This window comes from Notamacropus eugenii, chromosome 2 (genome assembly GCF_028372415.1).
Source record: "Notamacropus eugenii isolate mMacEug1 chromosome 2, mMacEug1.pri_v2, whole genome shotgun sequence".
NCBI lineage: Eukaryota > Metazoa > Chordata > Mammalia > Diprotodontia > Macropodidae > Notamacropus > Notamacropus eugenii.
In genome coordinates, this window is record NC_092873.1 from 466,791,590 (window position 1) to 466,808,331 (window position 16,742).

Here is a 16,742-nt window from a genome sequence, read left to right on the forward strand (position 1 = left end):
GGTGTTTCTCCACCCTTATTTAGTCTCTGAGAATGCAATATTTTTTTTTGCTTCTTCTATGGAGGGAATAACAGCAAGCTCTTTGCTTGATTTCCTTTAATCCACTAGAAATGGCATTTCCCCCATTGGAACAAGCCCTGCTCCCCTTTAATGTGCTGTGTTGAGTAGAAGAAGTCATCTCTTTAAAAGTTGAGGTGACATAGCACTACCAGGCACAAATAAACTGAAGTCAGAGCTAAAGGTGTGCACATCTCTTCACAGTGAAGAACTTCAAAAAAGAAAATGCTCTTTAAAACAACCAATGGCATTGACAAAGGAAAAAAAGGCTGTGTGTCTCTTACTGAAATAAATGAAATCAGAAATAAGTATCAAAGACTGGGCTTAGATGGTTCCAAGACAACAAACCACTGTGGACAGTTTTCAGAATGCTGTTTCTTTAAGAACAAAACTTTCATTCTAACATCTTGCTTATTTTTTCTCGAAGGAAACTGTGCCCACTTTCACAAAGGCGGCTGGTGGTATAACGCTTGTGCACATTCTAACCTCAATGGAGTGTGGTATAGAGGCGGCCATTACAGAAGCAAGCACCAAGATGGGATTTTTTGGGCTGAGTACCGTGGAGGGTCATATTCTTTGAGAGCAGTTCAAATGATGATCAGACCAATTGAATGAAGAGGCAATTTTCCATTTAATGAACACAAATTTTAATGCTCTAGTTCCCAAAATTTTAAATGTTAAGTGTACATTTTTATTTTGCACAACTTATACCTGTAAATGCAGGACAACTGTTTTTATAACTATTTTTACTGTGATACTAAAAAAAAAAAATACAGCTTCTTATGAATTAACAGGGCTTAAATATACGTGTGTGTGTGTGTATGTGTGTATGTGTGTATGTACCACAAACTGTTACTTCTCAAGTCTATGTTACTTAAAAAAAGAGGTCTTCAAAGCACAGACTGTTTTCTAAAATGTAAATATTTGCCTTATCTTAAAACAAATATTTGTTTATTTTAAAGCAAAACTGAATATATGTTCAGATATTTAACAGCTTATTTAAAATCTTCATAAGATTATGCTTTAACTTCCACTGGGAAAAATTTTTAATTTTTCAATGAATTAATGAGTTTGATTCCTAAAAGTATAGACAGGAAATTAGAGAAAAACTCTAGTTTTGCCAGTAGAAATATATTTTTCACCAAATAAAACATAAAAGTTATTTCAAACTGCAGTTGTGCCTTTTACATGCCAAGATTAAATCTAAACTCCTGACTAGACAAATTATAAATATTTTTTCGCCTAAAGCACAAGTAGGGACTACTATCTTTCTATGTGAAAGATATATTCTGAAAGAATACAATGGTATTTTTTTTGAGTGACATACTTTAGGAAAGGCAATTACAAGCTGAAAAGCACATCCCCAAAAGGTGAATGGGATAGTAAGGTGCCTATAGATGACTGCAGATCAGTAAAAGATCTTGGGCATACACATTCTAAAAAATCCAACCCAAACCAACCCAAATCACCAGCTAAGGGATGGGGATGAAACTCAAGAATGGGGATATGATGACAATCCTTCTACAGATTTATAGAAAAGTAGGCTTTATTAAAGAATTATGAGCAATGGGTGAGTAAAAAACACAAGGAGACAGGTAGATAGAATCACAGAATTTCATAGTTGGAAATGATCTTAGCAGACTTAGTTCCCTACAGCAACCTGTCAGGACACCCTGAAGCAGCCAGTATTACCTTTGAACAGCTTTCCTGGTAAGTTTCTCTTTATATGAACTCTAAATTTGCATCTATAATTTTCACTCATTTCCCTTCATTCTACCTTCTGAATACACGTAGGAAAAATCCAATCACATGACAACTTTTCAAGTATTTGAAGACAGCCATCATGCTCATCCTGAGTCTTGTCTAAACTGAACACCCTCATCCTTGGTTCTTTCAGCTGATCTTCATAGGAAATAACACCAAACTAGTCCCCATTCTTTTTTATTTTATTTTATTTTTTGTCAAAAATCATTCCTAAAATAAAGTGAAGGAAATAAAACAGGAGGAACACAGGACTGAACCTGTGATTTCATGGTACAGGGAATTCCTGAATGAGAAAACTCACTCTACCAATGCAGATCAATACATTCTCTGCAATTTACAGTCTTACAGAGTTGTTTAGAGTACTGAGAGATGAAGTGTTTTGCCTAGGGTTGTACAACCAGCATGTGTCCCTTTATCCTTCCTGAGCCTTAACCCCTCTTTTGTAAAATGAAAGAAATAACCTGTGATCCGACGCTCTATGACTGATGAATATGTCACACAGAACATTTTCCTAGTGGAGAATTTCTGGAGTACCCCACCTCAGGATCATCTCCAAGCTGACATTAAACTGTTAAAATCCTTGAGAGCAGGGTGCTTTATTTTTGTTTTTCTACTACCAGGGGCTAGTACACTGCCTTGTACAAAGCAGAAATTTAATGTTTATCAAGTTTAGTTGAATATTAATGATTATTAAATCTGGCAAATCTACCCACTCAAAGCTCATCTAATCACATTACTTTCTAGCCCACATCATTCCATTTTTTCAGCAAGAATAAGCAGAGATATTTCATCAGCTGAAGTTAGCTGGTGGGAGAGTACAGCACAATCAGGAAGATCTGAGTTCAAACTTACCAGCTTTGTGTGTGACCTTGAACAAGCCATTTATAACTGCTGACTGTCTCAGTTTCCTCAACTGTAAAATGGGGATGATAACAGCACCTACCTCCTAAGTTTGTTGTAAGTATCAAACGAAAGAATCTTTGTAAAAAGTGCTTAGCATAGTTTCTGGAACAGAGTAGGTGCCTTTATAAACACTTACTCTTTTTCCCTTCCTTTTCCTGCTAAACTCTAGGTAAACTATATCTACATTTCTCGAATCTACCTGTGTTTAGCAATCTTGTCAAAAATAAAAAGAAATAAAGTTAGTTTGATATGGTCTGTTTCTGATGAAGTTGTGTTGATTCTCTGTGATCTTTTCGAAAATTTCACTCTCTTTTATAATGCACTCTAGTATTAGTAATTATTAGTAACTAGTCATTAGTAATCAAAGTCAAGATGAATGGCTTATATTTTGTAGACTCCAGTCCCTTTTTATTTTGAAAATTAGAGCCTTTGTCCTTCTCCAGCCTTGCTGTACCCTTCCCATTCTCTGCTGTCCTTCCATATCAGTAGAGGCCATCAGCAACAACACCTGATAGTTCTGGGCCAGGTAACTAGGTAGTGTCTTACTATCTCTTTACTTATCTGGGACATTCTCTCCCTGTCAGCCATTCTTTTTCCTGACCTTTCCAGTTCAAAAGTTGTTCTCCTGGGCAGAGAGAACACAAGCCAAATGAGAACTCAGCTGCTCTGGTTTCCTCTGGTGGTTGGTTGTCCTTGCCTTGCTTGGGCCTATACTGTTCCAATACAGCTTTCTTTAAAAAAGAATTTTTGTCTGTCGCTTTCACTCTCCAGGGTTCTCTGTATTCACCCAGTTCATTGCTACTTAGTCATATTCCATGACATTCACGCACCACAATTTGTTTAACCATTCCTGTATCTATGGGAACTGGTTATCTGGAGTTTTAGAAATGTTAGTAAGAGCAGTAAGAAGCACAATGAGGTGTAAAACTATCTCTACATGCTGATGACATGATGGCTTACTTAGAAACTTCTAGAGAATCAACAAAGAAACTCAAATAATCACACCAGTAGTAATATAGCAACAACAAAATCCATGAGGAAATAATAAAATTGACTATCCTACTAAAAGCACGACTGGTTTAATATGACAGCAATCAAATTACCATGAGAGTGCTTTACTAACAAACTGATTTAGAGGAATGGAATAAGAAATATAAAGGAAATAATGAAGAGAAATGTAGGAAGAATAGCATTTCTAGATCTCAAAGCATTCAGCATCAAAACTATTTGGTATAAATTATAAAATAAAAAAAGCAGATCACTGGAATAGACTAGATAAAGCACAAACAGAAACAAATGGATGACAATAACTATTTGACAAGAGTAAAATACTCTGAGATTCCGTGTCCATTCAAAAGGGCGGCCAAAGATGAAGAAGATACACCAGGTAATGTTGGCAGGAGTGTGAGAAGAGGTGCTCTGATAGGCTCTATGTGAATCTATAAACTGGTTCAGAAAGGCACAGTGTTCCCTGAATCTGGGAAACAGGTGCTCTGCATCATTGTTAGTGTGTGTGTGAAATAAGGCTTTACTGAAAATCCTTTCAGGAAAAACACAAAAAATAAAAAGTCCACCATAAAAAAAAAGAGGCATAGTATTTGATGAGAGAATGCTACTACAGAATAAAATGTTCTTTTGGATTACCATCATTAATATATTTTTTATTAACAGCTTGACTGTATATTTAGTCAAGAAACAACTTGAAGAGAACCACTGCATATCTTGTGGTGAGGTTTTGTTGAAACAGATTTCAACAGTCTGATATGTGCCCCATACGAAAACTGAGTATTTTGGCAGTGGGGAAGAATATAGTAAATAGCTGAAATATTCACACTCTTATTGCCACCTTTTAGTCCTGCATGTCTCATGCCTATTCCCATCTAGCTCTTTCTCCAACTGTAATCAACTGAGATGTTCCTAAAAGCCTTGTAAGTATGCAATACATTAGCCTTTTTTGCTTATGGTTCATAGTGTTGTAGGAATAGAGCTGAAGAGACCTTAAAAATCAAATGGTTCCACCCCCTCGTCTTACAGAGGCTCAAACAGGGTGTAACTTGCCCAAGTTTACAAAGATGGTAAGCAGCAGAATAAGCATTTTCCATTATGCCATAACTGATGCCTCCTTCTTGATCTGAGCCTAATTTATTGGCAAGTATGGTCTCAAATGGAAACAATATAATGGGACCTACTTTTTGGTAGAGAGAAAAAAAGAAGGCAGGGAGAAAGAAAGAAAAAGACATATGGAGGGAAAAAGGTGAAAAAAGAACAGGAGAGAGGAGAGAAAGAATTTAGTTAGCATTAAGGGATTATGCACTCCCCATCTGATTTAAGAATGGTTCAAATTATTTCCTTCAGATTCAAACAAACAAACAAACAAAAAAGCTCTTCCAAAATGAAAAAAATTTACTTTTTTACCATGAAATTTTTCAGGAAAAAGATTTTGGCAAAAACTTTGAGAAGAAATATAGGTTTATAGTGGAATAACCTTTTTAACCTATCATTAAATTTGGCTGTTACAAAATTATTTTATCTTTTAGAGGAATCAGAAAGTTTGTATCTCAATAGTCCTTGGGGGAATATAAATATAATTTTGGTTGTCAAATTTCACTAGACAACTTAATATTTTAAAATCTAAAACATTATCATCAGCTTTTCATCTGTCCAAAACCCATAGTATTTCACTTTTTAAAAAAATAAAAAACTTCTTAGCTAACCATTGAGAATTTTATAGTGATATGTGTATACACACACACATACACGTGTACGTGTGTACTTATTTAAAAGTGTAGAATGAAGAAGACGACATCTAATTTGGGCTGAAAAGTAAAGATAAGCACTGGTACAATGTTCTCTTTTATCTAGGAAATTCAACTGTGTAATGGATAAAAAATGCTCACTTAATATCTCAGTGCCCCGGACAACTGCTTAAGACTAAGAGAGCTAGTTGTCCATGTCCATCACTGGAGAGGATTTCAGTGACAATGGTCTCTGAGGCTGATGAAATAATAATTGTACACCAAAAAACAAAAACAAAAAAAACCCAACAACAACCAAGAACAAAAAAAGACAACATAGATGTTAAATACATAGAAGATGCTGAAAATACAATGGTACAAGAGTATCTGAAAATGTTTTAAGTCTATCTGTGAAATAATTATAAATGCACTATAATAAATGATATTCTATGACCTGGACATTTAAATCTACCTGAAACAATAAATCACTTACCTCCTCCTTAACAGTAAGATAAGGACCACTATGTTCTACAGATTTAAACTCTGTCTTATATAGTAGCTTCTGTAAACTTTCTTTTCCTGAGACTATAACTCTGCTAGCACTGCCATGAAAAAAATACAAAAAATTTTAGAAAAATAAATCCATATTATTCACTTTCACCAGTTGGACAGAAAATATTAAAGATTTTTGTAAAGTCCTCTGATGAGAAACTGTGAAAAATACACTCAAAACTAGAAACATCAATTTAAAAGTGAAAAGAGAAAATATTCATATTTTCTGCTTTCTGATGCTGTTTGAAACACAAGTAAAATAAGATTATGTGTTTAAGTACATTAGAATTGGGTTATGGGTATTTTTGCTATTATTTTTATTTTAAAAAATTTAAAACTTGCTTAAACCTATATCAACTGGAAGAATGACTGAAAGCCAGTTACTTTAGGGGAAAAAAAAAACCTAAAAAAACTGAAATGAGAATTAAATTATTCAATTATTGCTACTTTGTATAAGAATTCTTAATGTATATCAAAGTTTCAAAGGAATACAAAATCAAAGTTAAAAGAATTACAAATATATAGAAAGGAATGCAAAAGTTAAAAAAAAATCCCAAACTTACCACCCAACCCAAAAAGAAATGAAGTCATGGAAAACAAGGATGTAATTTCTGGCTTTAAAAAAAGAAATAAGTATGACTAACTGCCAGTTTAGTTACAGTTTATTTCTCAGAGTCCAACACAAAATGACTGAAAATATTTTTATTCCAGCTGTAGAAGAAAATATACATGTAGTCTCATCAAAGAAAGGGATAGTGATTCACCCACAAATCAAAGTAAGAAAAGGAAAATAAGCAAAAAGGATAATCTTTGATATTTTTATGTTTTGATAGTATGGTGCTTGAAAATGATTTTTCAAACAGAACAAGTCTTTGTCAGTGCTTAATCTCAGTGTAATTTCACCAAAGGAAAAACACAAAAACCTTCCTTGGTTACCTAGAGCTGCAGAAATCCTGGAATATTTATTCGAAATCTCTGAATAAAATTGCTAGTACAAAGCTAGTCACTTCAAAAATACTACAATAAAAAAAATTCTTCAAAAACTACTTCAATAATAAAGAACTTGTAAAGCTACTGAAAAAAATTTAACCATCTAATTAATTTATCCCAGAGCCTGTAATCAGAAGACAGAAGAAAAAGCAATGGATGGTGGAAGGTGTAGAAAGGTAGGTCTAGGCTTAATCTAAGTAAAACCTTCCTAATAAATTTTAGGAGGAAAAGGGGAACTCCTGGCCAGTAATTCTTTCCACCAATAATATTAGAGAGTTGATTGCGACACTAATAGATTAAGTGACCTCCCCATGCTCAGCGTCTGTCAGGTTCGATGCAGGACTTGAACCTGCTTCTAATTCTGTACACGTTTCATGTACGTGAGGGGCATATTGCTTTATCTAATAACTGGAGTCATCTAAAAATGAAATGGGCAGATTTGGGAAGTTGCAAATTTCTCCTTCACTTAGTTGTTCCCTTTTGGAGTTTTCTTGGCAAAGATACTGGAGTGGTTTACCACCAGCTCATTTTACAGATGAGGAAACTGAGGCAAACAGGGTTATAGTGACTTGCCCAGGATCACACAGTTAGTAAGTATCTGAGGCCAGATTTGGACTCAGTTCTTCTGATTTCAGGTCTGGTGCTCTGCACTGTGTACCACCAAGCTGCCCTAGAGAACTTCCACAAAAACTGTGTTGACCACTCATCACGTATAAGGTACAGGGTATCCTTGTTTGTGTACAGGCTGCAGTAAATAACTTCTTTTTCAACTCTGAGATTGTTATTTACACCTGAAGGTAGAAAACAGGTCACACACACAAAAAGAGAAAATTATCACTTTGAATAATTGAGAAGATTGTTGATAAGCACTTATATTTCTCAATCACAAAGCACAAGGCAGATGAGAGAAAGGCAAGACTGGAAGAATGCCTACATGTGATGAAGTTTACCTTAAAGAGTATACAAGGAAGAAAGGGTAAAGAGTTAATTAAAAAGTGCAAATAGGACAGACAGAAGTTGATAGGGAAGAGTCAAGAAAGGTTGAAAGCACTCTAGTGCAGGAGATCCTCTATAATTTTTTTTAATGTAATGCTATAAACATTTCCCTTAAAAGTGGGGGGGGGGGAAGAAAAGGAAGAGTGTTTTGAACACTTCAAATACTCTTCTTCAACTCAAATCAAAGCATATTTAAGTACAGAAATTATTTTAAAATATACTATGAAATTTGTCAATCCAAATCTTCCACGTGACCACCAGGTAGGAATATACAGAACTACTGCTGCTCACTTTTTTGGGTAGTTAAATTCTTTTTCTTACAGCAACATACAGTTTGAGCTACTACAGCTTCCCATTACACAAGTGAAAGAGGAATGATGACGAGAACTGCAAATGAAAGATATATCTATCATATTCCATTCTATTATAAAGTACACTGTTTTACTTTTCCCTCTCTCAGCAGCAAAATGAAAACTTTTGTGCCAAATCCCTCAACACAGCATCTTAGGATTGTTCTCCAATGACAATAACAAATGAGTATTGTTAATGATTTTCAGATTTAGAGCAATAATTCTCACATAAAGCAAATTTTTCCTTGAGATATGCCAAACCACTACTCTCCAGAAAAATGTTTGCATCTTATTCTAGGAATTTTCCTCCATATTGTCCAGGACAACTGATCCTACCTTGAACATAAACCAAGAGAAGAGGCTATTTTTCAGAGAAAACGATGCTGAAAGCCAAGAAAACATCTTCTATTTCTTGTAATTTATTCCACTTTGATTCAGAGTTAAGATGATCAGAACCAAAGGAGTTTTGTCAGCACACCAGCCATTATTTTGAAGGCAGACAGAACAGAGGCAAAGTCAAGGCCACAAGCCTTTATTAAGCACCTCTTAGTATAGTAAGCACTGGGGATACAAAGAAAGGCTCCTCAAGGAGTTCACAACTAAAAGGGGGAGACAACATGTAAACAAATATGTATAAACAAGATATACACATATATACACATACATGTGTGTGTACATATGTATGTATGTATGTATATATAGGAAAACTTGGAGGTTGTTGTCAGAGGGAAGGCACTAGCAGTAAAAGGGACTGGAAAAGCTCTACACAGAAGTGAGGATTTTAGCTGAGACCTGGAGGAAGTCAAGAGGCCTAGGTGAGGAGGAAGATAAGTCCAGACCTAAAGGACAGCTAATTAAAATGCACCTAGTTCAGAGATACAGTAACTTGTTAAAGGAACTGCAAAGAGGCAGCACTATGCCTTGGAAATACAAGTACAAAGAATGAAACAATTCCTACTCAAAATGAGATTGCATTCTAATGGGTGACACGACAAATAAAAACAAATATATTCATTGCTTAAATGACACTACTTCTTCCAGACTGTTGTTCACCCAATGTCAACTATCTTCTGTCTTTTGAAATGAACACTGACTATTGCCCTTTAGGACATTCTCTGACCTTTATAATTGGCTTCCACATCTTGTTCCTCATCCCCTTCTCTATCCCATCCACTGCTGCTTGTTTTTGTGAACTTCATGTTAAGTCATAAGACTTCCTGACCTCAAAATTCTTTGACTTCCTACACATGTATGTGTAGGTTCTACACATACATTCCTATTAAATACAATTTCACCTTAGTCATGTTGCATAGAAGAATTAAAATGAAAGAAAGAAACCATACAACAAAACAAAACAAAACATAACACAAGAGAAAATAATCTGCTTCATTCTGTGTTCCAATTCCATAGTTCTTTCTCTGGTTGTGGAAAGTTTTGCTTCAAGACTTCACTGGGAATTTTTTAGGTCTGAGTGGGACAGACTTAGTGAAGACTCCTCAGATTGTAATTTTTCTCCCAGGGGTGAGGTAAGGCCTAAAGGCTCAAGGTTACAATATTTTTAGAATAGAATAGTTCCATATAAGGATATAAAACTGTGTAGTGTATTAGGGTCTCAATGATTGGACAAAACTTACATAATTCCTCGATGTCTTCATTTCAAAAGGGATTGGTTAGATTTCGTGTCTAGAATGTAAGACCATATTCTCAGCTAATGAGGATAATGGTCAGTGGGGGGAGGAGGGACTTGAGTTAGGGTCTATATAAATCACTGTCCTTTTCTTTGTCTTCGGCTTTCCTACTCCTAGAGGTGAGCCCCGCTTCTCGAGAATCGAATAAATCTCTTTTCTGTCATCACTTTGAGAGGCCTCTGAGTAACTGATTTATGTAGGGACCTGAGCCATCCCACACAGGTCCTTGCATTGCTGTGAAGGGCTAAGCCTACCAGAAAAATTCCTCGCACATGGTGGTTGTTGCTGTGTACAAAGTTCTCCTGGTTCTGCTCCTTTCACTCAGCATCAGTTCATATAAATCCTTCCAGGCCTCTCTGAAGTCTTCCTTGTTTCTCATAGCACAATAGTATTTCATTACATTCATATACCACAACTTGTTCAGCCATTCCTCAATTGATGGGCATCCCCTTGATCTCCAGTTTTTGGCCACCACAAAGAGAGCTGCTATAAATATTTTTGTATATGTGGCACCCTTTCCCATTTTTATGATCTCTTTGGGGTACAGTCCTAGAAACGATATTGGGTCAAAGGGTATGCACAGTTTTGTAGCCCTTTGGGCATAGTTCCAAACTGCTCTCCAGAATGGCTGGATCAGCTCACAGCTCCATCAACAATGAATTAGTGTTCCAACTGTCCCACATCTTCTCAAACATTTATCATTTTCCTGCTTTGTCATGTTAGCCAATCTGATAGGTGTGATGTGGTACCTCAGAGCTGTTTTGATTTGCATCTCTCTAATCAACAGTGGTTTTAGAGTACTTTTACATATGACTATAGATAGCTTTAATTTCTTCCTCAACTTCCTCAGTTCAAATAATTTTCATTTTTAATTCATCTCTATAAAGCACAGCAAACCTTGGGACTGTTCATCACTCAGAACTTTTTCATGCCCAAGACCTCAAGACAAACTCCCCCATCTTTGCCTGCAATTTTCTGTCCTCCTACTTAATTCTGACACTCACGCAGACCTCACACAGTACTTTGCTTTGTAATTTTTTAATGTACTTCAACATGTAAGAGCATGAATTATAGTCATTTGTTTGTCTTAACCTACTCTTAGACTGTAAGCTCCATCAGGACATATCTTATGTTGATCAAGATAATTTCTACGGTCCCTTCAAGCTCTAAATGCAATGAATCCATCTCACAATACCCATGTTGCGTTCTCCGCACAATGTAGGTGTTTCAAAATTGTCCAATGAACTGCCACTTGCAGGGCAGAGAAGTCAGCCTACTTGAAGTAGGACAGCACCCTAAGGGAGAGATGCGAGGTGGCAGGTCAGTCAATTTTGCTTCACCATCACTTCAACCACTGCCACTTCTCATTTACCAAAGAAGAAAACCCATGAAAGTGAATCTAAGAGTTCTAGGAATAGGAATGCATCTCAGATCACTGGCCCTTCTACCTACCTAAGCCCTCACAGTCATTACTGAGGGGAGTAGTTACTGTGGAGAAGGGGCCTACCTTTCTTTCCACCACTAACACTGTTTATTGACTATCTACTATCTAGGGACCCAGGGAATGGCAGCAATCCCAAGACCACTGATCCTGATTCTACCCCACAAGGTCATAATCCCTGGGGAAAAGTAGCCTGGTTCCTGTTTCTGTGGGTACTACAGCTAATAAAGACCTAGAAAATTAAAGTTCTAGTCATCAAAGTCCATGACATTCAGCAATGAACGTGACTTTATCATCATAAATGACAGTAGAGAAAATTCATTACTGTCTGCTTTCCCGCTGCACCTTCTGAGATTCTTTCTACACAGAAATATATATTGACTTTTTTAAGGTTTATTTTGTATCTTGCTACTTGGCTGAATGTTTATGTCTAATAATTTGGTCATTCTTCAATAGATAAATGGTATTAGGAAAGGAGCAAATAGTTCTCAAAAGCATTATAAATTCTCAAATAGCATCATGGAAGATTGTTCCAAATCACTAATAGTAGGAGAAATACAAATAACAGGCTGTATCCCATACCAAGAAAATTGGCAATGCTGGAAGGACTGCAAAAAGAATCAACACATCATTATACTGCTGGTAGAGCTGTAACCATTTTGGAAAACAATATGTAATTGTCCTATAAAAATGACAAAAATGTCCATACTTCTAGATTCAAAAATCCCTAGGTTAGGGCATTTGCCTCAAAACATTCAAAGCAGAACATTTTGTGGCAGAAAAGAAATAGAAAAGGAGATGTCCCTCAACTGGCTATAGGTACTTAAATGTAAGGACAGTTATTAAGAATTTAGAGAAACATAGAAGACTTGGATGAGCCAATGCTGTAAGCAGGGACTACAGAGAAACAAGAAAACAGTACACACAGCAATAAAACTAAAACTGAATACTAATTCTAGTGATCAGTGAGAGATTATGTAGTGTGGCTCTTAAGACTTTTTGTAGAAATAGAAGATTGCGAGGATGGAACAGTTCATGTATTGGTGAGGTGTGCTGCGAAATGAGAAACTCACTTTTTAAAGTTTTGTTGTTATTCTTTGGTACAAAGAATAGCTTGCTGAGTAGAAGAAGGGTAGTCTAGAATATAATGGGAAATGAAAGTGCTATAAAAACACAACAAAAATTTAAAAATAAATGAAAAGACAGTTCAAGGATCCCATCCTTATTACAAAGGCAAAACAAATTATACAATTGATATACTGTAATTTGACAAATTGTCAAATCTTTTATTAAAGAAAAAAAGGAATGTGATCTCCTCAATACAAGTCTTTGTATCTCCAGTACCTAGCATGAAGCAGGTGTGTAAAAATACTAATTGATAGACTCTGTGGCTGCTGCAGTCATTATAGCATGCACCAGAAACCTAGGGCTAAGGGAAAATAAAAGGGTAAAAGTTTTTACTGACTCAAAATATGCTCTCTATGTTCCACATGACTATGGAGCAATTTGGAAAGAAAGGGGATAGCTGAAAAAAATCCCCCTATCAAGCATGTCCTTTTATGTTTTGGCCTTGCCATAGTCATCTCAAATTCCCTCCAGAAAAACTGTGTTTTATGCGATGGAAATTGTCTTTTCTCTGTACTCTTTTCGTGACTGTTTGGTCTTTGTTTGCTTAACCTCCTTGCCAGGTTTGTCTTTTCCCAAGTGAAAGCCATCAGCTTCCAGATGACAACTCAGGCTATGTACCCCTTGAATGGAACTCAGCAAGGCAAGGGCAGTTCTACACCCCTTGTCAGTAGGAAGCAATTTCAGAAGCAGAGACCTTCGCTCCTTACCTCAAGGAATTTGGGTTCCATTTGTTTGAGGGAAGAATAATGGGGTACAGACTCTGGGAACCTGCTTAAAACTCTCCTTGAATCTTCCCACTTAATCTGGCTTTTCATACCCAAATCTGTTACCCTTAACCTACCCAGGCCCTCCATTGTCAGTTAGGATGGCCGGGCCAGTTTCCCACCCCAGCCTTCCATAGTCTGTTATCTCTGGATTGCCTCCAGTAGTTTCCCAAACCCTTGATCACATCAGGATTCCACTCTGTAGATTCTGATTTGTAGTCACTCTAGTCCCACTAAGATCCTTCTTGGACTCTTCCTCAAGACCCTCCCTAAACCCCTCCTCCCACCACTCCAGACTACTAGACCACACCCAGACCTCTCACACAACTTTTCTGTATATAAGATCCCTCTTGTCTCTCTGAAGATGCTTAAATTCTATCTAGCTTAGATTCTGACACTTGTGGCTTGTCAATACAAGCGTCACAAATGGTGAAGCTGCTTGAATCAACCCAATATGGAGAATCTTTAATAAACTTTGTTTTATTTTGTCTGAAAAAAATGCTAATAAAATTCAATTGGGGAAGAAAAAGAAACACAGATAAACAGTTTGGAATAATACCATGAGGACTATTCCAATATAAATCAAACACAGCTGAAATTTTGCACATCAATGTAATTTCCAAACTCTGATAGGAAAAAAAGTACTTAATACTCTGAAAGAATTAACATGTTTATCTAAAGTCTCCCCAATGAAGCTAATATAATGAACAAAACCATTAGGAAATCTAAAGGGCAACGGACATATTAGAATGTGTACACTGTACATATATATGTACATATAAGACCTAGATAAGAATAAGATACTTGGCTGGGACATCTCCTTCTCTTTAGTAATTTAGCCCATTTTGATTTCTGCCCCATATCTGTGATTCCCTCTCCCAATGCCAGGCAGTAACTCTTTTGAAACTTATAGTTTTATTTTTTTGTAGGGAAGAGGGTTGGAAAGCAGGGGTGAGGCAAGGCAATTGGGGTTTAGTGACTTGCCCAAGGTCACACAACTAATACATGTCAAGTGTCTGAGACCAAATTTGAACTCAGGTCCTCCTGACTTCAGGTTGGCATTCTATTCACTGAACCACCCAGTTGCCCCACAACTTATAGTCTTAGAGAGTTCTCTAGGGGACTTTACTTAAGAGGGACAAAGTCAAAACACCTCAGAAGCAGGATTTGAACTCAGTTCTTCCTGGCTCTGAAAGCAGTTTTCTATTTATCAGGTCATACTGACTCTGAACCTATCATACATGTTAAGAATATTTTCTTATTACAAGACTGATTCTGTTTCATAATTTATTTCAGTAAAGTAATACCCCTGTCTATTATGGTCCTAAGCAAAACTTCTGGAGCAAAAAATCCTCCTGATAATCTGTTCTCCTTTACTTGTTGCCCACTCTAACATTCTCTTGTCTACCACTCTAGCTTACACTTCCAGGTATTCGTTTTAATCCTCAGAGTGCTGGCCTGAAGTCAGGAAGACGTGAGCTCAAATATGGCTTCAGACACTTGTTGTTGGTGACCCTCTCTGCCTCAGTTTCCTCAACTACAAAATGCAGGTAATAATAGCACCTGCATCCCAAGGTTGTTTGGCTCTAACGAGCGCTTTGTAGAGTGCCTGGCACACAGCAAGTATTTAACAAGTGCTTGCTCTTGTCTTCCCTCTCATCTCACAGTCATCTTCAACATTCTTTCTGTGTGAAAGCTCCTCCTACTTCCATATAAAATGTTTATGTTCTGTGTCCCACTCTCCTATGATCCACAATGTGAGTACTAAGGTAACTCATTAATTCTTTGTGTTAATACATAATGCCAAATAATAATGTTTTAATCTCACCTAGATCTTTTCATGTTAATAGCTGCTTTCAATAACTTTACCTAAAGGAATGGTTAACTACAGTTATTTTTAGACATTACGTCAGGCCAGTGGAGGAACTATTTTTTATCAGGGAGCTTTCCTGATACCTTTCCAACAATTTATTATTTACTATTATGCCTACATCTAAATTCAGTACCAAAATCTGCCGATATTTCTGGCAGGATTTTTTTGGGGGCTGGGGAGGGAAGAAAGTGTGAGGGGAGGGATTTTTTCCTCTTTAACATAAAAACAAAACCAGCATTACTGCCCAGCATCAGCAGGCACAACTGTTCAAAATATTCAGTCTTTTTCATTTTCAGTGGACTAAGATTTCAATTTTTTTGCTTTGAAAAGTGAAAAATGCAGCATTCTGTTTTAAACAGTAGAACACTGATTTTATGGGGGGTAGACTCCCATCTAACAGAATATTCAAATTGGAAGACATTTCCAATTTCATCTAATTCACTACTTACTTTATAGATTAAGAAATGGAGGTACAGAAAATGAACTGAAAAAAATACCAGGGGTAGAGCCAGTATTAGAAACCATGCCTCCTGACTTCTATCCAATCATTTTTTTAACACCATGTTTTCGATCTTATGAAATTGTGAAGAATGAATTTTAAAGACCATCCCAGATACAACCTACCAAAAAAAGCATTTTTATAACTGAACACAGTTACATCAGATGGTAAAATAAAGGGTGTAAGTCTATCAAAGTTCCTAGTTTCTGAGGTTAAAGTGTCTTCCTCAAATTTCTAGCTCTAGCTTATTCCTAGTACAATTCTTATTTAGGAGCATCCATCTCGTCTTTTCTCTTCCCATATTCCCCAATAACAAAATGCCTAAAGAAAACATGCTAGTAGTAAATATATGGGTGACTATTGTACAACTAAACAGAAATAAACAGAGCACACTCTTTCTAACTCTGGAGCTATGTGAGAGCTATGAAATATATGTGATGCTGGGAGAAACCCTGCTGTCTCCCCTTTTGGGGCAGTACATGAACTCTTTCCAGTTATGGAAGTCCTGAAAACAGGACAGAAGGCTTGACTACCAAACAGTTCTTCACTATCTCTTAAGGCTGACAGGGCATTCCATAGATGGTAGGGAAGTAAAGGTTCTCTGTTGTTATAACTTGCAAGAATACTACTAAAATTCTTATTTAAATAGCACCTAAAGTTTAACAAATCACTTTTCTTACAACATTCATATGAAAAAGGGAGAGGATATACTATTCTCATTTTCCAGATGAGGAAATTAAAACATAGAGAAATTATATAAACTGACTATTATTATATCACAATGAAAATCTCAGAGCTGGGGATTTGGACACAGTCTGATACTCTATCAGACCATATTATTCAGTTCCTACATTGTTGTCTAATCAGTAGGAAAGGTAAAGATTGATGAATACAAAAGCCTAGTTAGCAACAGTTAACTATTTACATATCTTCTGTCAGTAAAGGCACTAAAACTCAGCACCACATTTGGTACAGTGTTACTTATCAGCAAGATGGGGCCTT

At 36.4% G+C, this 16,742-nt stretch overlaps 2 protein-coding genes across 8 annotated transcripts in view; one reads left to right on the forward strand and one right to left on the reverse strand.

The window, feature by feature from the left end:
- ANGPTL1 (angiopoietin like 1) overlaps positions 1–2,988 on the forward strand; it is a 33,218-nt gene extending 30,230 nt beyond the window's left edge. For both annotated transcript variants that reach the window (XM_072648545.1, XM_072648544.1), the window contains one exon: positions 485–2,988. In XM_072648545.1, the coding sequence (XP_072504646.1) occupies positions 485–672 (188 nt within the window). In that variant the 3' untranslated portion in view covers positions 673–2,988. The remainder of the gene's footprint in view (positions 1–484) is intronic.
- The window catches only part of RALGPS2 (Ral GEF with PH domain and SH3 binding motif 2), a 254,358-nt gene that overhangs the window by 83,560 nt on the left and 154,056 nt on the right, over positions 1–16,742 (reverse strand). The window lies entirely within an intron of this gene.